Genomic DNA, 24,287 nt, shown 5'->3' with positions numbered 1-24,287 from the left:
GAGAGCAGACGGGGCCTCGGTTTAACGTCTCATCTGAAAGACGGCACCTCCGAGCCACGACCTTCTGACTCGGAGGCGAGAGCGCTACCCACTGAGCCCCGGGTGAGGTTCAGCTGGACCTGATCGAGAGCTCGGCCTCTGTGCGGATGTGCAGTGTGGTGCGGACAGCCTGAGGCCTCTCGTCTAAACTGTGTTCAGTGAAAACACACACACAGTCTCCCACATCAAACAAGAGTGTTTAGCGTGAAAACCCGTCGCTCATCGAGTACACATCCCGCGTCGGCCCCCAGGCTGCTCATCGGCCGGCCCAGCTCCTCGGACAGCAGACCCCTCCAACGGAAGGTGGGCCCGCAGTCTATCAGCGGAGCAGGCTGGAGGCACTTGTGCTGTGAGAGAAAATGCTGCTTCCCACTGCCCCCATTCTCATGGCCTCGAGCAGGCTGAGGAAATGGGCGGATATCAAAAAAGAAAAGAGAGAATTTGCATTTCTCCAGCGCCTTTCCCGACCTCAGGATGTCCCAAAGCGCTTTACAGCCAATGAAGTACATTTTGAAGTGTAGTCACTGTTGTAATGTGGGAAATGCTGCAGCCAATTTGCGCACAGCAAGCTCCCACAAACAGCAATGTGATAATGATCAGATAATCTGTTTTAGTGATGTTGGTTGAGGGATAAATATTGGCCCAGGACACCGGGGAGAACTCCCCTGCTCTTCAAAATAATGTTGTGGGATCTTTTATGTCCACCTGAGAGAGCAGACGGGGCCTCGGTTTAACGTCTCATCTGAAAGACGGCACCTCTGACAGTGCAGCACTCCCTCAGCACTGCACTGGGAGTGCCAGCCTGGATTATGCACTCCAGTCTCTGGAGTGGGACTCGAACCCTCGACCTTCTGACTCAGAGGTGAGAGAGTGCGGCCCACTGAGCCACGGCTGACCCCTGTCAGCAAGTGAACCCGAGGGGTGCTCTCGGAGACCCGATAAAACCCCCTGTCCTGTCCCTCAAGTGGGGTGAAGGGAGAGGTGTGACGCACGCAGAATGTTTACACATTGCCACTGTTTTAAAGGACGAAGGATTCTGTCTCTCTGTCGCTGGGTGTCAGGGGCTCTGAGTCTTTCAGTATCCGATAACTTGGGATCTTTACGTTAAACATTGCGGGTCAGTTAATGGGCTTCAATTCTGCTGGAGCGGTGACTGTCCTCCAGGCCTGTGGTCAAAAGTGTGTGTCCAGCCCTGGTGTGAGCTGGTCAGTGTGTCTATAGTCCAGAGACGCAAGAATTAAAATATGTACACAAAACAATCTGATCCTTTCCCAATACAGTCGGTGCAGTCCGAACACCCTCCCCTTCCCTTCACGATCCCGACGTGATGTGTGATTGGAAATCCATTCTTTTCCTGCCCTTTTCTCCCTCCTCTCAAAAAGCAAAGACTCCATTTTCTGTTTCTCCCTCTCCCTCTCCCTCTCTCTTCTCTCTCTCTCTCTCTCTCGCTCTGTCTCTCTCTCTCTCGCGCTCTCTCTCTCACTCTGTCTCTCTCTCTCGCTCTGTCTCCTGTACAGCTCATTCTTCCATTAACCTGTTTTATTCTGTGTCGGCGAGCTACGCCTAATCCACCACCTGTATATAATTTTTTTTTTTTTTAAACCGGAAAGTAGCCACAGACCAATCATCGGCAGAACCTGGCTGTGGCTGGGGCCTGTTTGGCTCCTGATTACACTCCTACCTCTGTGGCGGGTTGGCTGTTTCACATCTGGATCAGTGTGCTCCCATTGGAGGGCGGGCGGGGTGGGTCGGGGACGGCAATGTCTGGCACACACATCACCGAGGACTGGAGGAGGGGACACTCCGGGATGTACTTTGTCGGAGGAACTTTATGCTGTCGGGCTAATCCTCACTGCGGGCCTTGTAACGAAACAGCGTTACTGGCAAACTCTATTACTATACCATGGAGTCTCCCTTATCCACACTGTCAACTTCTCAAATACCTGCCGGAACTTGCAACTTCTGGGCCCCGCACCTTAGCAAGGATGTATTGGCCTCGGAAGGAGGGCAGCCTAGATTCACCAGAATGTTACCAGGGCACCAAGGGTTAGATTATGAGGCGAGATTACATAAACTAAGCTTGTGTTCCCTGAAATATAGAAGGTTAAGGGGTGATTCGATTGAGGTTTTTTAGGATTCTGAAAGGAATTGATCTAGTAGATAGAGAGAAATGTTTTCCGCTGGTGGGAGAGTCTAGGACAAGGGGACATAACCTTAAAATCAGAGCCAGGCCATTCAGGAGAGAAGTTAGGAAACACTTCTTCACACAAAGGCTGGTAGGAGTGTGGAACTCTCTCCCACATAAAAGCAGTAGATACTGGGGGTCAATTAATAATTTCAAATCTGAGCTCGATAGACTGTTGCTAGCCCAGGGTATTAAGGGACATGGAGCCCAGGCGGGTGGATGGAGTTAGGATACAGATCAGCCATGATCTCATTGAACGGAGGAACAGGCTCGAGGGGCTGAATGGCCTCCTCCTGTTCCTAAGCTGCTATCTCTTTCCAGAGCCCAGCAACACACACTTCCCGTCCAACAGAGAGAATCCCGCAGCTCCGTTATTTGTATCGCGATTGTCTCCATCCTTGTGCCTGGGTAGCACCGCCGGAGGTCCCTCGGTCATCCACCGATTCCTGTCATCCACCAGAAGGGTCCCGCCCCTAGTTAAAAAAAAAAATTCATTCACGGGATGTGGGCGTCGCTGGCAAGGCCGGCATTCATTGCCCGTCCATGATGAGCGTTGGTTAGACCACACTTGGAGGACTGCGTACAGTTCTGGTCGCCATATTATAAAAAGGATACAGAGGGCACTGGAGAAGGTGCAGAGAAAATTTACTAGGGTACACATATCAGGGAAGGATGAACAGGCTGGGTCTCTTTTCTCTTGAAAAAATAAGGCTGAGGGGTGACCTAATAGAGGTCTTTAAAATGATGAAAGGTTTTGATAGAGTGGATACAGAGAGAATGTTTCCACTTGTGGGGAAGAGCAGAACTAGAGGTCATCAATATAAGATAGTCAAGAAATCAAAAAGGGAATTCAGAAACTTTACCCAGGGAGTGGTGAGAATGTGGAACTCGCTACCACAGGGAGTGGTTGAGCAAATAGTATAGATGCATTTAAGGGGAGGCTGGACAAGCATATGAGGGAGAAGGGAATAGAGGGTGATGCTGATAGATGAGGAAAGACGGGAAGAGACTCGAGTGGAGCATAAACGCCGGCATGGACTGGTTGGGCCGAATGGCCTGTTTTTGTGCCGTATATCCTATGTAATCCCTAATTGCCCTTGAGAAGGTGGTGGTGAGCCGCCTTGAACCGCTGCAGTCCGTCTGGTGAAGATGCTACCACAGTGTTGTTAGGGAGGGAGTTCCAGGATTTTGACCCAGTGACGATGAAGGATTGGCGATATATTTCCAAGTCAGGATGGTGTGTGTGACTTGATGGGGAACTTGGAGGTGGTGGTGTGCCCATGCGCCTGCTGCCCTTGTCCTTCTAGGTGGAAGAGGTCGCGGGTTTGTGAGGTGCTGCCGAAGAAGCCTTGGTGAGTTGCTGTATAGATAATGGAGATTCTGTGGATAATGGAGACTCTGGATAATGGAGCCTGTGCTGTCTCAGTGTTTGGGCCTGTGCCTGTGGTGGGGATTGCCCTGTGGAATTTACTGATGTTCTCTCCCAGTAACTCCCTCTTTTCCCTCTCCACGAACCTGCTCCTCCTACAGAGCAATTTACCGTCAGTGGTAAGTCTGACCCTGCGACCTTTCACCTTTACACCCCCTGTTTGTGCTTGCTTTGGCAGCTTTCTGTGCTTTTGTTGTGAAGTTTGCTTTTTCAATAAGTGGATGGGTGGGGGGGAGGGGCTGGGAGACGAGGGGTGGGGCTGGGGTGTGGGGGGGAGGGGCTGAGTGGGGGGGAGGGGCTGGGGGACGAGGGGTGGGGCTGAGTGTGGGGGGGAGGGGTGTGGGGGGGAGGGGCTGAGTGTGGGGGCTGGGGTGTGTGGGGAGGGGCTGGGTGTGGGGGAGGGGCTCAGTGTGGTGGGGGAGGGGCGCAGTGTGGGGTGTGGGGAGGAGCTGGGTGTGGGGAGGAGGGCTGGGTGTGGGGGAGAGGGGCTGGGTGTGGGGGAGGGGCTGGGTGTGGGGTGTGGGGAGGGGGGTCGGAGCGGGATGTGGGGGAGAGGCTGAGTGTGGGGGAGAAAGGCTGAGTGTGGGGTGGAGGGCCGGATGGGGGTCGGAGCTGGGTGTGGGGGGGAGAGAGGCTGAGTGTGGGGTGTGGGTCGGAGCTGGGTGTGGGGGAGAGGGGCTGAGTGTGGGGTGTGGGGAGGGGGGTCGGAGCGGGGTGTGGGGGAGAGGCTGAGTGTGGGGGAGAGGGGCTGGGTGTGGGGGGGAGAGAGGCTGAGTGTGGGGTGTGGGTCGGAGCTGGGTGTGGGGGGGAGAGAGGCTGAGTGTGGGGTGTGGGTCGGAGCTGGGTGTGGGGGAGAGGGGCTGAGTGTGGGGTGTGGGGTGTGGGGAGGGGGGTTGGAGCGGAGTGTGGGGGAGAGGGGCTGGGTGTGGGGGGGAGAGAGGCTGAGTGTGGGGTGTGGGTCGGAGCTGGGTGTGGGGGAGAGGGGCTGAGTGTGGGGTGTGGGGAGGGGGGTCGGAGCGGGGTGTGGGGGAGAGGCTGAGTGTGGGGGAGAGGGGCTGGGTGTGGGGAGGGGGGTCGGAGCGGGATGTGGGGGAGAGGCTGAGTGTGGGGGAGAAAGGCTGGGTGTGGGGAGGGGGGTCGGAGCGGGATGTGGGGGAGAGGCTGAGTGTGGGGGAGAAAGGCTGAGTGTGGGGTGGAGGGCCGGGTGGGGGTCGGAGCTGGGTGTGGGGGAGAGAGGCTGAGTGTGGGGAGGAGGGTCGGGTGGGGGGGGGCGTGTGTGTGGACAGTCGAGGACAGGATCGCGGCTCAGCAACGATGTCCCCCATGGTTCAACAGCCCAGGCTTGCTTATTCCGGTGAGATCCCAGAGAGTTGCCCCGTTCTCCAGCAAAGGGGATCAGTTCCTTTGGGAGAGACGGGGGAGAAAAGGTTGAAAAGAAACACTCTGGGGAATGTTGCGGATGGCGATGTTGATCTTGGCCTGTGGATCTCGGGGGTCTGGGCTGGGCTGGGCTGGGCTGGGAGCCGGTACACAGGGTGTCGGAGAGTGTGATCGAGATCTGTGGCTCTTCCTCTTTGGTGCTGTTTTGTCTTGGATCTAACAGGCTGTGGCTTGCATGGTGTGATTCCTGCTGCGCGTGACTAAAGACCCGCACACGGACTGACCCCTCGCCCACCTCCCCTTTAAGTCACCCTGAGATCCTCTGTGTCTTTCCCGCCTGAGGCGTGTGTGACAGACATGCTGGAGGATTTCCCCCTCTCCCTCACCACTGTTCAGTGTGTTTCCCTTTCTAACACTGCTTGTACTAAACGCATTAACCTGCTGCTTTCTCCAGCCCGCACGTGTTTTTATTGTTGTTCTAACATTGGTAACCAGTAACGCTCGCGTAAATCAGCATGATGCAGTGTTGTGGGTAAGTGATGCACTGCGATTTATTCCATCTGTGCCTGTGACCTTGTTTTTTACACATTTCTCATCAAAGGGGAGGGAGGTCCACGCTGGGGGACAGAACAATGTCAAGTACAGCACGGGTTAGATACAGAGTAAAGCTCCCTCTACACTGTCCCATCAAACACTCCCAGGGTAGGTACAGCATGGGTTAGATACAGAGTAAAGCTCCCTCTACACTGTCCCATCAAACACTCCCAGGGTAGGTACAGCATAGGTTAGATACAGAGTAAAGCTCCCTCTACACTGTCCCATCAAACACTCCCAGGGTAGGTACAGCATGGGCTAGATACAGAGTAAAGCTCCCTCTACACTGTCCCATCAAACACTCCCAGGGCAGGTACAGCACGGGTTAGATACAGAGTAAAGCTCCCTCTACACTGTCCCATCAAACACTCCCAGGGCAGGGACAGCACGGGTTAGATACAGAGTAAAGCTCCCTCTACACTGTCCCATCAAACACTCCCAGGGCAGGGGCAGCACGGGTTAGATACAGAGTAAAGCTCCCTCTACACTGTCCCATCAAACACTCCCAGGGCAGGTACAGCACGGGTTAGATACAGAGTAAAGCTCCAGGTGCTACACCGTTGATGTTTGAATTGCTGCCCAGTCTCGGGTTGAAGATAGGCGACCCTTCCATCATCTTCGAGCTGTGGTGAAACCCAGGAACCCCATTTGCCACAAGTGAGTTCCAAGTCAGGGAGCCAGCACATAACCTGATCCCCGCTCCCTGCCAGTGTTCCGCAATGACTCCCTTTCCTTCTCTTCCCTTCCCTTCCTTTCGCGCTCACATGGCCCATTCTATCTCCCCTTATTTTTTGTGATGTGCACTGTACATAAATATCTCTAAGAACTGTCAGTTTCTTATATCACGCTTGGTGTTATCAGCTCAGTGGGCAGTCTAGTAAATTAACAGGTACAAGGTTGTGTAACGGGAAATCTGATGGGATATTATTCAGTACAGAGACCTCTTTCTAAGCCTTTGCTGAATCATACAGCACAGAAGGAGGCCATTCGGCCCATCGTGCCTGTGCCGGCTCTTTGAAAGAGCTCTCCAATTAGTCCCACTCCCCCCTGCTCTTTCCCCGTAGCCCTGCGAATTTCTCCTTTTCAATTATTTCTCCAATTCCCTTTTGAAAGTTATTATTGAATCTGCTTCACCGCCTTTTCAGGCAGCGCATTCCAGATCACAACAACTCGCTGTGTAAAAAAATTCTCCTCATCCTCCCCTCTGGTTCTTTTGCCAATCACTTTCAATCTGTGTCCTCTGGTTACCGACCCTCCTGCCACTGGAAACAGTTTCTCCTTATTTACTCGATCAAACCCCTTCATGGTTTTGAACGCTTCTATTAAATCTCCCCTTAACCTTCTCTGTTCTAAGGAGAACAACCCCAGCTTCTCCAGTCTCTCCACGTAACTGAAATCCCTCATCCCTGGGCACCATTCTCGTAAATCTCCTCTGCACCCTCTCCAAGGCCCTGACAACCTCCCTAAAGTGCGGTGCCCAGAATTGGACAGAATACTCCAGCTGTGAACGAGCCTTTTTAAAAAAAAAAAAAAAAAAAATATATATAGTTTAAAATACATGTTTTTCTTGCAAAACAGGGGCAAAACAAACTACATCAACCTGGGCTCGTTCCTCATTAAGCCAGTGCAGCGGGTTATGAGGTACCCACTGCTGCTGATGGAGCTGCTGAACACGACACCAGAGTCACACCGCGACAAGAGGCCGCTGGGCGAGGCCGTGCTCGCCGTGAAGGATCTCAACGTTAATATCAACGAGTACAAGCGGCGGAAGGACCTGGGTGAGACTGCCCATTCTCTTCTTGCACGCTTTCCTCTTGCGCGCTCTCTCTCTCTCCTTTACTGACCCCCTAGCTGGCCACGGTGGTGTTGAGGGTTAATGTTACTGCGGTCGTCATCCAGAGAACGGGAGGTCAAATCGCACAGGTTTGAGAATTTGAATTCAGTTTGTTTGGAAATTAACAAAGCTGGTCATCAGTAAAAGTGACCTTGAAGCTGACGGATTGTCATTAAAAACCCAACTGGTTCACGAATGTTCTTTAGCGAAGGAAACCTGCCGTCCTTACCCGGTCTGGGCCTAGATGTGACTCCAGTCCCTCACCAATGTGGTTGATTCTTAACCGCCCTCTGTAGTAACCTAGCGCGACACTCAGTTGTATCAAACCCGCTCCCAGCGGTTCAAGAAGGCGGCTCACCACCACCTTCTCGGGGCAACTAGGGATTGGCAATAAATGCCAGCCTTGCCAGCGATGCCCACATCCCCAGAATGAATTAATGAAAAACTCAGGTCCAGCCGCCCTCTGGTAGCCCTTCTTCACATGCGGGACTAGACGGTGAGTATCGGCAGGCTATTGGACCAACTCTACAACCCTCCCAGATCGCTGCGCTCCTCTAATTCCGGCCTCTTGAGCATTCCCGATTTCCATCGCTCCACCATTGGCGGCCGTGCCTTCAGCTGCCTGGGCCCCGAGCTCTGGAATTCCCTCCCTAAACCTCACCATCTCTCTCTCCTCCTTTTAAGAAGCTCCTTAAAACCTACCTCTGTGACCAGCCTGTCCTGATGTTTCCTATGTGGCTCGGTGTCAAATTTTGTTTGCTAATCGCTCCTGTGAAGTGACTTGGGACGTTTCACTAAAGACAAAGGTTTAGAAGCCTTGCATTTCTACAGCACCTTTCACGACCTCAGGACGTCCCAAAGCGCTTTCCAGCCAATGAAGTACGTTTAGAAACATAGAAGATAGGAGCAGGAGTCGGCCATTCGGCCCCTCGAGCCTGCTCCGCCATTCAATGAGACCATGGCTGATCATCCAAATTCAGTACCCTGTCCCTGCTTTCTCCCCATATCCCTTGATCTCTTTAGCCTTAAGAAATATATCTAACTCTTTCTTGAATATATTTAACGAATTGGCCTCTACTGCCTTCTGTGGTAGAGAATTCCACAAGTTCACCACTCTCTGGGTGAAGAAATTCTTCCTCATCTCTGTCCTAAATGGCTTACCCCTTATCCTTAGACTGTGACCCCTGGTTCTGGACTCCCCCGACCATCGGGAACATCCTTCCTGCATCTAGTCTGTCTAGTCCTGTTAGAATTTTATAAGTTTCAATGAGATCCCCTCTCATCCTTCTAAACTCCAGCGAGTATAAGTCCAATCGACCCAATCTCTCCTCATACGTCATTCCTGCCATCCCAGGTATCAGCCTGGTGAATCTTCGCTGCACTCCCTCCATGGCAAGAACATCCTTCCTCAGATAAGGCGACCAAAACTGCGCACAATACTCAAGGTGTGGTCTCACCAAGGCCCTGTACAACTGCAGCAAGACATCTTTGCTCCTGTACTCGAATCCTCTCGCTACGAAGGCCAACATACCATTTGCCTTCTTAACCGCCTGCTGCACCTGCATGCTTACCTTCAGTGACTGGTGCACAAGGACACCCAGGTCTCGTTGCACTTCCCCTTCTCCCAATCCCCCTTCTCCCAATCTATTGCTGTTCAGATAATAATCTTTCTTCCTGTTTTTGCCACTAAAGTGGATAACCTCGCATTTATCCACATTATACTGCATCTGCCATGCTTCTGCCCAATCACCCAACCTGTCCAAATCATACTGGAGTTTCTCGGCATCCTCCTCACAGCACACACGCCCACCCAGCTTTGTGTCATCTGCAAACTTGGAGATATTACATCTAGTTCCCTCGTCTAGATCATTAATATACATTGTGAATAGCTTTGAAGTGTAGTCACACAAACAGCAATGTGATAATGACCAGATAATATATATTTTTTTAAGTGATGTTTGAGGAATAAATATTGGCCCCAGGACACCAGGGAGAACTCCCCTGCTTTTCTTCAAAATAGTGGCCGTGGGAATCTTTTACGTCCACCTGAGAGAGCAGACGGGTTAAAGGTGCTGTATAAATGCAAGTTGTTGTTGTTGACTTGGACGTCTGTGTCTCTGTGCAGTTCTGAAGTATCGTAAAGGGGACGAGGACTCGCTGATGGACAAGATCTCCAAACTGAGCATGCACTCCATCATAAAGAAATCCAACCGAGTTAGCAGCCACCTCAAGCACCTGACAGGCTTCGCGCCACAGGTAGGAGACGAGCCCCTGAGATCTGGAGGCTCACCTGACCTTCGACCATCAGCGGTTAATTATTTATCGGTTGTAATCAAATCTCCCCAAGAGGTTTTGTGGTTGTTGGGGGGTTTATTTATTTTAACAGCAACCGATCGGAACACGGGGGCGTAACCTTAACATTAGAGCCAGGCCATTCATGAGTAAAATCACACAAAGGGTGGTGGAAATCCAGAACACACTCCTCCAAAAGGCGGTGGATGCTGGGGGTCAGTTGGAGCTTTCAGTACTGAGACCGATAGATTTTTGTTGGGTAAGGGGTATTAAGGGTTACGGAACCAAGGCGGATAAATAGAGTTAAGATACAGATTGTCATGAATCGTATCATTCACGGAGAAATGACTCATGAAGTAACACTGGGCGGCCAGCTGGTGGCGCCGTCCAAGGAGTATAAAAACTTGGGCGTGGGCCCAGCTTGTTCAGGGCGTTTCTGTAACTGGGAACTAGTGATGTAACTAGAATCTCATGGTTACTGAAACGTCCTGGGCAAGCTGGGCCCACGCCCGAGTTTTAATACTCCTTGGACGGCGCCACCAGCTGGCCGCCCAGTGTTACTTCATGAGTCATTTCTCCATGAATGATACGATTCATGACACAGATCAGCCATGATCTAATTGAATGGCGGAACAGGCTCGAGGGGCTGAACGGCCTCCGAAAGTGGAGTGTCCCCTCTGTTGGTGGAAGGTGAGCCGGGCATCGTTCAGTGACCGGGATCGAGCGTGTGAGCTAGGCTCGACCCACCTTGCGTAAGAACATAAGAAATAGGAGCAGGAGTCGGCCATTCGGCCCCTCGAGCCTGCTCCGCCATTCAATAAGATCGGGGCTGATCTTCTGCCTCAACTCCACTTTCCCGCACTATCCCCGTATCCCTTGGTTGCCCTTGAGCTCCTTTGCCGTAAAACACCGCATCTGACGGCAAGCTTGTGCTGCTTTGGCCATCGGCCGCACTTCTGTCGCCGGCTGGGGCCGCGCTTTCTCACGGGTTTTTTGGGAGCAGCTGTGGGAATCAGCAGCTCCGCATTGCCCTGCAGGGGGAGGAAGGGTGGGGATGAGGAGGAGACGGGCACTGGCAGGATCTCTCGGCTCTGGCGAAGCCTCTCGCATCCAGCATAGAAATTACCGTTCAGATATCTGAGGCTGGGAGCCCGACTTCCCCGTCTCCCCACTGTTTTAACAGAGTTCCGGCCATTTATTTAACACGGGTTTGCGCCTGGGTTAACTGGCGGTGGGGGGCGGGGAAGGTCCTGCGGGGCTGCGAGGATTCGCTCGCTGGTGTCTCACCCACTCCCTCATGTTCTTTCTCAGCCTGATGGCCGAGTGGTTTTAAGTCCCTCCATCAGCCACGATTCGGAGCAGGAGGAGGCCATTCAGCCCCTTCAAGCCTGCTCCGCCATTCAGCCAGATCATGGCTGGCCTGCACCATCAGATCGCCCCTTAAACTCGAGGGAACACAAGCCGAGTCTGTGCAACCTGTCCTCGTAATTTAACCCTTTACGACCCAGTATCATTTGGGCGAATCTGCGTTGCACCCCCTCCAAGGCCAATATGTCCTTCCTGAGATGCGATGCCCAGAACTGAACACAGCGCTCCAGATGGGGTCTGACCAAAGCTCTCTACAACTGAAGCATCACGTAATCTCCTTTATATTACAGCCCACTTGAGATAGAGGCCGACATTAGAAACATAGAAAAATAGGAGCAGGATTAGGCCCTTTGGCCCTTCGAGCCTGTTCTGCCATTCAATATGATCATGGCTGATCCTCTATCTCAATACCATATTCCCGCTCTCTCCCCATACCCCTTAATGCTTTTTGTGTCTAGAAATCTATCTATCTCCTTCTTAAATATATTCAGTGACTTGGCTCCACAGCCTTCTGTGGTAGAGAATTCCACAGGTTCACCACCCTCTGAGTGAAGAAATTTCTCCTCATCTCAGTCCTAAATGTCCTACCCCGTATCCTGAGACTGTGACCCCTCGTTCTAGACCCCCCAGCCAGGGGGAAACATCCTCCCTGTATCCAGTCTGTCTAGCCCTGTCAGAATTTTATACGTTTCAATGAGATCCCCTCTCATTCTTCCAAACTCTAGTGAATACAGGCCTAGTCGACCCAATCTCTCCTCCTACGACAGTCCTGCCATCCCAGGAATCAGTCTGGCGAACCTTCGCTGCACTCCCTCTATGGCAAGTATATCCTTTCTTAGGTAAGGAGACCAAAACTGCACACAGTACTCCAGGTGTGGTCTCACCAAGGCCCTGTATAACTGTAGTAAGACATCCTTGCTCCTGTACTCAAATCCTCTTGCAATGAAGACATTCCATAAGCCATTTTGATTACAGTATCTTTTAAATGATTTGTGTGCTTGAATATCCAAATCTCTCTGCGCCTCTACAGCCCCCAGTTTCTCGCCATGTAGAAAATGCTTCAATTTCTCTTTCTTGATTGAAGAATCTCTTGTCTTTCAGATCAAGGATGAGGCGTTTGAGGAGGCAGAAAGGAGGTTTCGAGTCCAGGAGCGGCTGATTAAATCCTTCATCCGAGATCTGTCTCTGTATCTGCAGCACGTGCGGGTGAGTGACTGTCGCACACCCTCGCAACCAGAGGGCTGGGCCCAGTTAGACTGCTCAGCAGCTGGGGGCATCTCGGTTGGCCTCAGTCCCAAGGGCTAAGGGGAGGGAGGGGGGTGTGGGTGGACGGACGGGGACTGACTGGGGAGGAGTTTGGGGGGACGGACAGGGACTGACTGGGGAGGAGTTTGGGGGACGGACAGGGACTGACTGGGGAGGAGTTTGGGGGACGGATGGGGACTTACTGGGGAGGAGTTTGGGGGACAGACACTGACTGGGGAGGAGTTTGGGGGACGGACGGGATTGGGTTTGGCAGTGACGCCTCCACAGTCAAACAGCCTGAGCCAAATACTCAGCATCTGCGGCTCACGCATGGAGAACGTCCAGTCGAGGCAAGGCACGGCGGGACAGCTGGAGCCTGGGGACAGTAACCCGACAAGAGTCAGCGCCTTGGGGAGGGAGGGACTGAGGCAGGCGCACGGGCTGAGATCCCTGCCTCCCAGTGATTGATACTGGCGGCTCCTTGGGTCTCTGCAGGTTTGTAGAGCGTGAATCCCCGGGTAGGACTGGGAGCTGACCGACTTGAGTTTCTCTCCCGAACTAGGAATCGGCGTCGGTGAATGTGCTGGTGGCCATGAGTATCCTGGACATGTACGGGGAGAAGAATCACGCGGACCTGGAGAGCTTCCAGAGGGCGCATCGACTAATCAGTGACCGCCTCTTCACCGACTTTGTAAGTGTGGATCGCGAGTGCTCGTGACAGTAGAAGTGTCTGTTGGTGAGCCAGCCCTTATTGTGATCGTTGACACACCTCACCCAACTTTAACGGAGCTACTAACCTATTTACTGCAATCAGGCCAGCGCTGTTACAACCCCCTCCTTGTAGAGAGGGCTTTAAACTAAATAGTGGGGGGTAGGGTTCAGGTGAGCGGGAATTTAAAAAGCCAAAGAGAAAGGAGAAGGCAATAGAGCAGGGTAGCGATGGGGGTAATGGTAACCAGAGTGTGACGGGAAGGGACAGAACGTATAAAAATAAGAGTGCATCAGAAAGTGGGGTCAAAGCACGGAAAAAGAGTAAAAAGACAAAATAAAAGCTCTTTATCTGAATGCACGCAGCATTCGTAACAAGATAGATGAGTTGATGGCACAGATAGATAGAAATGGTTATGATCTGATTGCCATCACAGAGACGTGGTTGCAAGGTGGCCAAGGCTGGGAACTGAATATTCAGGGTTATTTGACATTTCAGAAGGATAGACAGAAAGGAAAAGGAGGTGGGGTAGCTCTGTTAATAAAGGATGAAATCAGTACAGTAATGAGAAATTATATTGGCTCAGAAGAGCAAGATGTAGAATCAGTTTGGGTGGAGATATAAGAAATAATAAGGGAAAGAAGTCACTGGTGGGTGTCGTCTACAGGCCCCCTAACAGTAGCTACACTGTTGGACAGAGTATAAATCAAGAAATAATGGAGGCTTGTAAGAAAGGTACAGCAATAATCATGGGCCATTTTAATCTTCATATTGATTGGGCAAATCAAATTGGCCAAGGTAGCCTCGAGGAAGAGTTCATAGAGTGTATCCGGGATGGTTTTCTAGAACAATACGTTGTGGAACCAACCAGGGAGCAGGCTATCAGACCACCAGACAGATACCTGGGATGGCAGGAATGACGTATGAGGAGAGATTGGGTCGATTAGGCTTATATTCGCTGGAGTTTAGAAGAATGAGAGGGGATCTCATTGAAACTTACCAAATTCTAACAGGACTAGACAGACTAGATGCAGGAAGGATGTTCCCGATGGTGGGGAGGCTAAAGAGATCAAGGGATATGGGGAGAAGGCAGGGACAGGGTACTGAGTTTGGATGATCAGCCATGATCGCATTGAATGGCGGAGCAGGCTCGAGGGGCCGAATGGCCTACTCCTGCTCCTATCTTCTATGTTTCTGTCGTAGATCTGGTACTGTGTAATAAGACAGGATTAATAAATGATCTCATAGTAAAGGATCCTCTAGGAACGAGTGATCATAGCATAGTTGAATTTCAAATTCAGTTGGAGGGTGAGAAAGTTGTGTCTCAAACCAGTGTCCTGATCTTAAATAAAGGCAATTACAACGGTATGAAGGCAGAACTGGCTAAAGTGGACTGGGAAATAGATTAAAGGGTAAGACGGTTGATAAGCAATGGCAGACATTTAAGGAGCTATTTCATAACTCTCAACAAAAATATATTCCAGTGAGAAAGAAAGATTTTAAGAGAAGGGAGCACCATCCATGGCTAACTAAGGAAGTAAAGGATGGTATCAAATTGAAAACAAAGGCGTACAATGTTGTCAAGATTAGTGGGAGACCAGAGGATTGGGAAAGGATGACTAAAAAATTAATAAAGAGAGAGAAGATGGATTATGAGAGTAAACTAGCAAGAAATATAAAAACAGATTGTAAGAGCTTCTACAGGTATATAAAAAGGAAGAGAGTAGCTAAAGTAAACGTTGGTCCCTTAGAGTATGAGACTGGGGAATTAATAATGGGGAATGGGGAAATGGCAGAGACTTTGAACAAATATTTTGTATCGGTCTTCACGGTAGAAGACACTAAAAGCTTCCCAGTAATAGATAATCAAGGGGCTATAGGGAGGGGGGAACTTAAAACAATCACTATCACTAGAGAAAAAGTATTAGGCAAACTTATGGGACTAAAGGTGGGCAAGTCCCCTGGACCTGATGGCCTGCATCTAGGGAGGTCCCCCTCCCTCTCGCCTCTCGCCACCCCATTTCCTCACCTCCTCTCCCCCACCCCGCTTATTGAATGGTGAAGCAGGCCCAAGGGGCCGTATGGCGAATTCCTGCTCCTCTCTTACGTTCTTATGCAAGGTGGGCCAAGCCTGGCTCACACGGTCGGTCCCAGTCACTGAACAGTGCCCGGCTCACCTTCCATGGACAGAAGCTTGGTCAAAGAGGTAGATTTTAAGGAGCATCTTAAAGGAGCAGAGAGAGGCGGAGAGGTTTAGGGAGGGAATTCCAGAGCTCGGGGCCCAGGCAGCTGAAGGCGCGGCCGCCAGTGGTGGAGCGAAGGAAGTGGGGGATATGCAAGAGCCCAGAGTTGGAGGAACCTAGAGATCTCGGAGGGTTGTGGGGCTGGTGGAGGTTCCAGAGATAGGGAGGAGGTGAGGCCGTGGAGGGATTTGAACACGATGAGAATTTATTTTCCTCTCCTCCTTCTCCCAACAGAAAGAGCGGACGGAGGTTCTCGTCATCGCTCCGCTGAACCAGCTGTTGGGGATGAGTGCCGGGCCCCACAAACTCATCATCAAACGCTTCGACAAGCTGCTGGATTACCACAACTGCAAGGAGAGAGCTGAGAAGCTGAAGGACAAGAGGACCCTGGACGAGCTCCAGGCGGCCAAGAACAACTACGAGGCTCTCAACGCCCAACTGCTGGATGAGATGCCAAAGTTCCACAAGAGCGCCGAGGATCTCTTCATCAACTGCATGCGGGGCTTTGCCGAGGCTCACCGGGAGTTTGTGGGGCTGACACTCGACGAATTGCAGCCGCTGTCGCAGGTAAAAGCAGCAGAGAGAGACCGGGCACTTTGGCACAAGTCCGGTCTGCTTCCTACTGCTAATACAGCCGTTACCGGAATCATAGAATTATCGTGTTCGAGAAGTTCCTCCGCGGTTACAGTCGCACCAAAGGCTTGTCAGTCCGGCGACAATAACTCTGCTCACACTTCACGAGCGAGTGGTTTTTACAATAATGAGCTTTATTACATTACCTAATAACAATGTTAGATGTGTTATACCTGTTCTGCACTGTTTCATTAAATAACAAGGTGACGGGCAACCAATAATACAACCTGATTCCCAGGCCCACGGTGAGCACTTTCGACTCTAGGCTGCCTGCTTGGCTCTGGGCCTCTGACTGACTCTGAGAGTCCGACCCCCAAGAGACCCCCGCATCACATCCCAAGACGTGGAACAACCAGCTCCAACCTTCCAGGCCGTCTGCGTGGCTCCTGACCGCCCTGAGAATGCTCTGCCCAGTGTAGAGGGAGCTTTACTCGGTATCTAACCCGTGCTGTACCTGCCCTGGGAGCGTTTGATGGGACAGTGTAGAGGGAGCTTTACTCTGTATCGAACCCGTGCTGTACCTGCCCTGGGAGTGTTTGATGGGACAGTGTAGAGGGAGCTTTACTCTGTATCTAACCCGTGCTGTACCTGCCCTGGGAGCGTTTGATGGGACAGTGTAGAGGGAGCTTTATTCGGTATCTAACCCGTGCTGTACCTGCCCTGGGAGCGTTTGATGGGACAGTGTAGAGGGAGCTTTACTCGGTATCTAACCTGTGCTGTACCTGCCCTGGGAGTGTTTGATGGGACAGTGTAGAGGGAGCTTTACTCGGTATCTAACCCGTGCTGTACCTGCCCTGGGAGCGTTTGATGGGACAGTGTAGAGGGAGCTTTACTCTGTATCTAACCTGTGCTGTACCTGCCCTGGGAGCGTTTGATGGGACAGTGTAGAGGGAGCTTTACTCTGTATCTAACCCGTGCTGTACCTGCCCTGAGAGTGTTTGATGGGACAGTGTAGAGGGAGCTTTACTCTGTATCTAACCCGTGCTGTACCTGCCCTGAGAATGTTTGATGGGACAGTGTAGAGGGAGCTTTACTCTGTATCTAACCCATGCTATACCTGCCCTGGGAGTGTTTGATGGGACAGTGTAGAGGGAGCTTTACTCTGTATCTAACCCGTGCTGTACCTGCCCTGAGAATGTTTGATGGGACAGTGTAGAGCGAGCTTTACTCTGTATCTAACCCGTGCTGTACCTGCCCTGGGAGTGTTTGATGGGACAGTGTAGAGGGAGCTTTACTCTGTATCTAACCCGTGCTGTACCTGCCCTGGGAGTGTTTGATGGGACAGTGTAGAGGGAGCTTTACTCTGTATCTAACCCGTGCTGTACCTGCCCTGAGAATGTTTGATGGGACAGTGCTGAGGGAGCTTTACTCTGTATCTAACCTGTGCTGTACCTGCCCTGGGAGTGTTTGATGGGACAGTGTAGCGGGAGCTTTACTCTGTATCTAACCCGTGCTGTACCTGCCCTGGGAGTGTTTGATGGGACAGTGTAGAGGAAGCTTTATTCTGTATCTAACCCGTGTTGTACCTGCCCTGGGAGTGTTTGATGGGACAGTGTAGAGGGAGCTTTACTCTGTATCTAACCCGTGCTGTACCTGCCCTGGGAGTGTTTGATGGGACAGTGTAGAGGGAGCTTCACACTGAGCTTTGATTGCTTGATGCCAGTGGGGGATGAATAGATGATGTGATGTTACATTGATGAGCACAGAGTTCTGTCTGCCAGGAGTACGTGCAGTGTTTGACACCATGTTTGAGTCTGTCGAAAGATGACCGATGGCTGGCTTCTCTCCCCACAGTTGATTGCAGTGGTGAGCAAGGACACCAGTATTGTGGCCGCATTCCAGGAGCAGCACAGTAAGGTCATGCAATTACTCCAAGTCTTCAGCTTCTTCCCAGACACACTCCCTTCCTCTAGAAAACCATTCGATCGGAAGACCGCCGAACGGCAATCTTCGAGATTGCAAATGTCGTCAATGGTGAGTTTTGCGCTCTCTGTTTACATCATTACTTGTTTAGGATGTCCTGTCAGTACGTTCCAGTGAGCAACAATTTTCTTGTGGCGTAGGAAAATGAGAAATAGGAGTAGACCATTCGGCCCCTCGAGCCTGCTCCGCCATTCAATAAGGTCATGGCTGATCATCGACCTCAACTCCTCTTTCCCGCCCGATCCCCATATCCCTTGATTCCCCTAGAGTCCAAAAATCTATCGATCTCAGGGTTGAATATACTCAACGACTGAGCCTCCACAGCCCTCTGGGGTAGAGAATTCCAAAGATTCACAACCCTCTGAGTGGAGACATTTCTCCTCATCTCAGTCCTAAATGGCCGACCCCTTATTCTGAGACTGTGACCCCTGGTTCTAGACTCCCCAGCCAGGGGAAACATCCTCCCAGCATCTACCCTGTCAAGCCCCTGTAAGAATTTTATACGTTTCAATGCGATCACCTCTCATTCTTCTAAACTCCGGGCTTTGTTTATTCTTGCCCAAGCGATCTTTATAGGCCTGTCTCGTGCCTGGGGATCAGCCTGATCCAACTAGGCCCCTGTTCAGTGCAGCAAGTGACTTCAGCTGTCACTGGGGCTTTGGTAGGTACGGGAAATTTTCATTCTAAATGTGAAATTGTAGGAATGTAAATATAGAAAGATTTAGAAACATAAAAACAAAGGAGCTGGAGTAGGCCATTCAGCCCTTGGAGCCTGCTCCGCCATCAATATGATCATGGCTGGTCCTCTATCTCAATACCATTTCTACAGCGCCTTTCACAACCTCAGGACGTCCCAAAGCGCTTTACAGCCAATGAAGTACTTTTTGAAGTGTAGTCACTGTTGTAATGTAGGAAAAGCGGCAGCCAATTTGAGCACAGCAAGCTCCCACAAACAGCAATGTGGTAATGACCAGAGAATGTGTATTTTTAGTGATGTTGATTGAGGGATAAATATTGGCCCCAGGACACCGGGGAGAACTCCCCTGCTCTTCTTCGAAATAGAGGCTGTGGGATCTTTTACATCCACCTGAGAGAGCAGACGGGGCCTCGGTTTAACGTCTCATCCAAAAGACGGCACCTCTGACAGTGCAGCACTCCCTCAGCACTGCACTGGAGTGTCAACCTGGATTTTTGTGCTCAAGTCTCTGGAGTGGGATTTGAACCCACGACCTTCTGACTCAGAGACGAGAGAGAGAGAGCGCTGCCCACTGAGCCACGGCTGACCCGTCCCTTGCAGGCAAGAGAGAACCCTGAGCCACTGGTGGGTTTGCAGGTCTGTCACTGATGATGGAAGTGTCTGGGGCTAATCTGAGGTGTTGAATGAAGAATATTGCAGTGTTGGAAGTTTTATTGATTTAAGCGCAGTTTGCCTTTTGTGTCTCGATGCCTGTTTACTAAATCCGCCCAGTGATGACAATATTAGCGAATGGTCCATAAATTAAGAGCTGCTGAAACAGGTTTGTCATTGAGTTGTTTTATGACGATGTAAACGGCGAGAGACTCGGAGCTGTGGAGGAGCAGAGAGAGTTACTGCTCCCAGTACACAACTCACTAAACGCCAGTGCGCCGGTACAAAAAATAATGGAATGTTGGCCTTTATCTCAGGGGGCTGGACTACAAAGTGGAGGAAGTGATGTTCCAGCTGTTCAGAGCCTGGCTCAGACCCCACCTGGAGTAACTGCGCTCAGTTCTGGGCCCCGCACCTCAGGAAGGATAGATTGGCCTTGGAGGGGGGGGCAGCACAGATTCACCAGACTGTTACCGGGGCTAAAAGGGTTAAATTACAAGGACAGGTTGCACAGACTGGGCTTGTATTCCCTCGAGTTTAGAAGATTAAGGGGCGATCTAATCGAGGTGTTTAAGATGATTAAAGGAGTTGATTGGGTAGATAGAGAGAAACTATTTCCTCTGGTGGGGGGAGTCCAGAACAAGGGGACAGAACCTTCAAATTAGAGCCAGGCCGTTCAGGGGTGATGTCAGGAAGCACTTCTGAGAGTAAGATGGGGCAATTACATAGAAACATAGAAGATAGGAGCAGGAGGAGGCCATTCGGCCCATCGAGCCTGCTCCGCCATTCAATGCAATCATGGCTGATCATCATTCAGTACCCGGTCCCTGCCTTCTCCCCATATCCCTTGATCCCTGTAGCCTTAAGAAATATATCTAACTCCTCCTTGAATATATTTAATGAATTGGCCTCCACTGCCTTCTGTGGCAGAGAATTCCACAGGTTCACCACTCTCTGGGTGAAGAAATTGATATACCTATCAATTCATCCAATGAAAAGCGACGAGTTAAGAAAGTAACTATAGGTTTTTATTGGCTAAATAACAGAGCCCACCCTCGTGGGTGATCGGATCCAACAAGGAGGAATACCAGCCAGTCGACCACCTTTATACCTGGGCAGGTAGGTGGAGCCATGGGCGGAGTCAGCAGTGGTCAGCCCAGGTATAACAGCGTGACAAGAGGCGACCTCGTATAGTGATACAACAGTGTGAACAGTGATAACGATATAACAGTGATAACTATAGTGTAACGATAGTGAACGATAAAAGTGGTTTACCACGTTCACCCCTTGTTTAGATTTGAGTCCGGCGGGGTGAAGTGTACTACCAGTTCTGGTAAGTCAGTCTGTCCGGAGGCCTCGTAAGCCTTTCTGATCGTCGCAGCGGCGGTGTTGCATTCTCCGGTGTTGGTGTTGATGCTGGTGTCTGCGTGGTCGGCGAAGGCTCGTGGGGTTCTGGCATGCCGTCTACCTGAGCTGGAATTGGGGGGGGGTGGGGGGGGGTCAAGGTGGTGTCTCCGGAATGCCCGAGGGTGCGAGGTCTCGCAAGGAGACTGTCCTCCCGCCCGTCCGGGTAAGCCACATAGGCGTACTGGGGGTTGGCGTGCAGGAGGTTCACCTTCTCGACCAGGAGGTCCGTTTTATGGGTCCTCACGTGCTTTCGCAGCAGGACGGGCCCCGGGGAGGTCAGCCAGGTTGGTAGTGTGGTTCCCGTAGTCGACTTCCTGGGGAAAACAAACATTCGTTCATGGGGGGTGGCGTTAACGGCAGTGCAAAGTAGTGACCGGATGGAGTGCAGGGCTGCCGGGAGGACTTCCTGCCAGCGGGAGGTTGGGAGGCCCTTAGACTTTAAGGCTAAGAGGACGGCCTTCCATACCGTCACGTTCTCTCTTTCTACCTGGCCGTTCCCTCGGGGGTTGTAGCTGGTGGTCCTGCTTGCAGCAATACCTCTCGCTAGCAGGAACTGACGGAGTTCCTCGCTCATGAAGGAGGAGCCCCGGTCACTATGTATATAGTTTGGGAACCCGAACAAGGCGAAGAGGTCGTTCAGGCATTTGATGACCGTGGTACTGGTCATGTCTGGGCAGGGGAAGGCAAAGGGGAAACGGGAGTACTCATCAACGATGTTGAGGAAATACACATTACGGTCAGAGGACGGGAGGGGCCCCTTAAAGTCGATGCTCAGGCGCTCGAAGGGGCGGGTGGCCTTGATCAGGCTTGCTCTGTCCGGCCTAAAGAAGTGCGGTTTGCACTCGGCACAGGTCTGGCAGTTCCTGGTCATGGTCCTGACCTCCTCGATGGAGTAGGGCAGGTTGCGGGCCTTAATGAAGTGGTAAAGTCTCGTGACCCCGGGGTGGCAGAGGTCATTGTGGAGGGTCTGAAGTCTATCACTTTGCGCGCTGGCGCATGTAATTCGTGACAGAGCATCAGGGGGATCGTTCAGCTTACCTGGCCGGTACAAGATATCATAATCATAGGTGGATAGTTCGATTCTCCACCTCAATATCTTGTCATTCTTGATTTTGCCCCTCAGCTTGTTATTAAACATAAAAGCGACCGAACGCTGGTCGGTGAGGAGGGTAAATCGTTTGCCTGCCAGGTAATGCCTCCAGCGTCGTACCGCCTCCACAATCGCTTGGGCCTCCTTCTCGACCGACGAGTGTCGGATCTCAGGGCCCTGTAGGGTCCTTGAGAAGAAGGCCACTGGTCTCCCCTCCTGGTTAAGGGTAGCGGCTAGGGCGAAGTCGGATGCATCGCTCTCCACTTGGAAGGGGATGGACTCGTCCACTGCGTGCATTGTGGCCTTGGCGATGTCTCCCTTAATGAGGGAGAAGGCTGCGCACGCTTCCTCCGTAAGGGGGAAGGATGTGGACTTCATGAGGGGTCTGGCTTTGTCTGCATAATTGGGCACCCATTGGGCATAGTAGGCGAAGAGCCCCAGGGTTCTCTTCAGAGCCTTTGGACAGTGGGGGAGGGGTAGCTCCATGAGGGGACGCATTCTTTCGGGGTCGGGGCCGATGACTCCGTTCTCTACTACACAGCCGAGGATGGCAAGGCGCGAGGTGTTAAACACACATTTCTCCTTATTGTAGGTGAGGTTCAGCCGTTGGGCCGTACGGAGGAATCTCTCCAGATTAACGTCATGGTCCTGCCGGTCGTGGCCGCAGATGGTGACGTTATCTAGGTAGGGGAACGTGGCATGCAGCCCGTTCTGGTCAACCATCCGGTCCATCTCCCTTTGGAAGACCGAAACCCCGTTGGTGACGTCGAAGGGAACCCTAAGGAAGTGGTAGAGGCGGCCGTTCGCCTCGAAGGCTGTATACTGGCGGTCCTCAGGGCGGATAGGGAGTTGGTGATAGGCCGACTTAAGGTCGATGGTGGAGAATACCCGGTACTGTGCAATCTGATTGACCATATCAGATATGCGGGGAAGGGGGTATGCGTCCAGCTGGGTGTACCTGTTTATGGTCTGGCTGTAGTCGATGACCAGGCGGTTTTTATTGCCGGTCTTAACGACCACTACCTGGGCACGCCAGGGGCTGGTGCTCCCCTCGATGATGCCCTCCTTCAGGAGACGCTGCACCTCAGAGCTAATGAAAGCTCTGTCCCCGGCGCTGTACCGCCTGCTCTTGGTCGCGACGGGTTTGCAGTCGGGGGTGAGGTTAGCGAACAGGGAAGGTGGCGGGACCTTGAGGGTGGATAGGCCGCAGGTGTTACGCGGTGGGCGGTTTAAAATCTGTTGGTTGTCGACTGTGAGTGGGGGGAGGGGTCCGCCGTATGCTAGCGTGACGCTTTGGAGGTGGGATTGGAAGTCTAGCCCTAGTAGGACGGCGGCGCATAGCTGGGGGAGGACGAGGAGTTTAAAATTTAGCCAATAAAATTGATATACCTATCAATTCATCCATTGAAAAGCGACGAGTTAAGAAAGTAACTATAGGTTTTTATTGGCTAAATAACAGAGCCCACCCTCGTGGGTGATCGGATCCAGCAAGGAGGAATACCAGCCAGTCGACCACCTTTATACCTGGGCAGGTAGGTGGAGCCATGGGCAGAGTCAGCAGTGGTCAGCCCAGGTATAACAGCGTGACAAGAGGCGACCTCGTATAGTGATACAACAGTGTGAACAGTGATAACGATATAACAGTGATAACTATAGTGTAACGATAGTGAACGATAAAAGTGGTTTACCACAGAAATTCCTCCTCATTTCTGTCCTAAATGGCTTACCCCTTATCCTTAGACTGTGACCCCTGGTTCTGGACTCCCCCCGCCATCGCGAACATCCTTCCTGCATCTAGTCTGTCTGGTCCTTTGGGTTGCTGCTTGCTCGGAGGCAGCGACGGGTGCCTCGGTGGGCCTTTCGAAGGATGCCAAGAGAGGCTCAGAGGGAAGCTGTGGAATCATTTAGGAGGGAGTCAAGTCTTGAGCGATGGCAGGAGAGTAGGAAGGATGATGAGTAGTGGAGAATAGGGGTTAGTGGGCGTATGACGGCGGAGAAAGAAAAGGAGGTATGAAGGTCGGGGGAGGGTAACGAAGAAAGCGGAAAAAGGGGGGAGATAGAAGTGATGGAATTGGGGTCTGGAGCGGCAGCCAAAACGCGCACACGGCTGGTTGTGGAGATTAAGTTACAAAGGCATGATTAAATGATAGATTATAAAGCATGATTTGAGTTAGTCTGAAAAAGTTAGTGTAGTCAATGACCCATAGATGTCAAGAGCCAAGACAATGATTTAAAGTATTTCTTGAGGTCGAGTAGAAATAGATTATTGTCAGTTGTCGATGACGGTTGGTCTAAAGATTCAGTGAGACGTTCCAGTCAACGCTGTAGGGAATCGAGGGATATGGGGATCGGGCGGGAAGGTGGAGTTGAGGTCAAAGATCAGCCATGATCTCATTGAATGGCGGAGCAGGCTCGAGGGGCCGAATGGCCAACTCCTGCTCCTATTTCTTCTGTTCACACAAAGGGTAGTGGAAATCTGGAACTCTCCCCCCCCAAAAAGCTGTTGAGGCCGGGGGGTCAATTGAAAAATTCAAAACTCTGCAATTCACACCCCATCTAGAGCCATCC

At 51.7% G+C, this 24,287-nt stretch overlaps 1 protein-coding gene across 3 annotated transcripts in view; it reads left to right on the top strand.

Moving 5' to 3' along the window:
- The window catches only part of dnmbp (dynamin binding protein), a 120,279-nt gene that overhangs the window by 90,130 nt on the left and 5,862 nt on the right, over positions 1 to 24,287 (top strand). For 2 of the 3 annotated variants that reach the window (XM_085994204.1, XM_085994206.1), the window contains 7 exons: positions 3,755 to 3,772; positions 7,206 to 7,405; positions 9,587 to 9,717; positions 12,223 to 12,327; positions 12,929 to 13,057; positions 15,553 to 15,885; positions 17,746 to 17,925. In XM_085994204.1, the coding sequence (XP_085850330.1) occupies positions 3,755 to 3,772; positions 7,206 to 7,405; positions 9,587 to 9,717; positions 12,223 to 12,327; positions 12,929 to 13,057; positions 15,553 to 15,885; positions 17,746 to 17,925 (1,096 nt within the window). The remainder of the gene's footprint in view (positions 1 to 3,754; positions 3,773 to 7,205; positions 7,406 to 9,586; positions 9,718 to 12,222; positions 12,328 to 12,928; positions 13,058 to 15,552; positions 15,886 to 17,745; positions 17,926 to 24,287) is intronic. The other variant, XM_085994205.1, reaches the window with a different exon arrangement.

Source organism: Somniosus microcephalus, chromosome 8 (genome assembly GCF_052327205.1).
Source record: "Somniosus microcephalus isolate GS21.2 chromosome 8, FLI_Smic_1.0, whole genome shotgun sequence".
Classification (NCBI taxonomy): Eukaryota; Metazoa; Chordata; class Chondrichthyes; order Squaliformes; family Somniosidae; genus Somniosus; species Somniosus microcephalus.
Note: the sequence above shows the minus strand (reverse complement) of the source record. Positions and strands in the feature narration are given on the sequence as shown.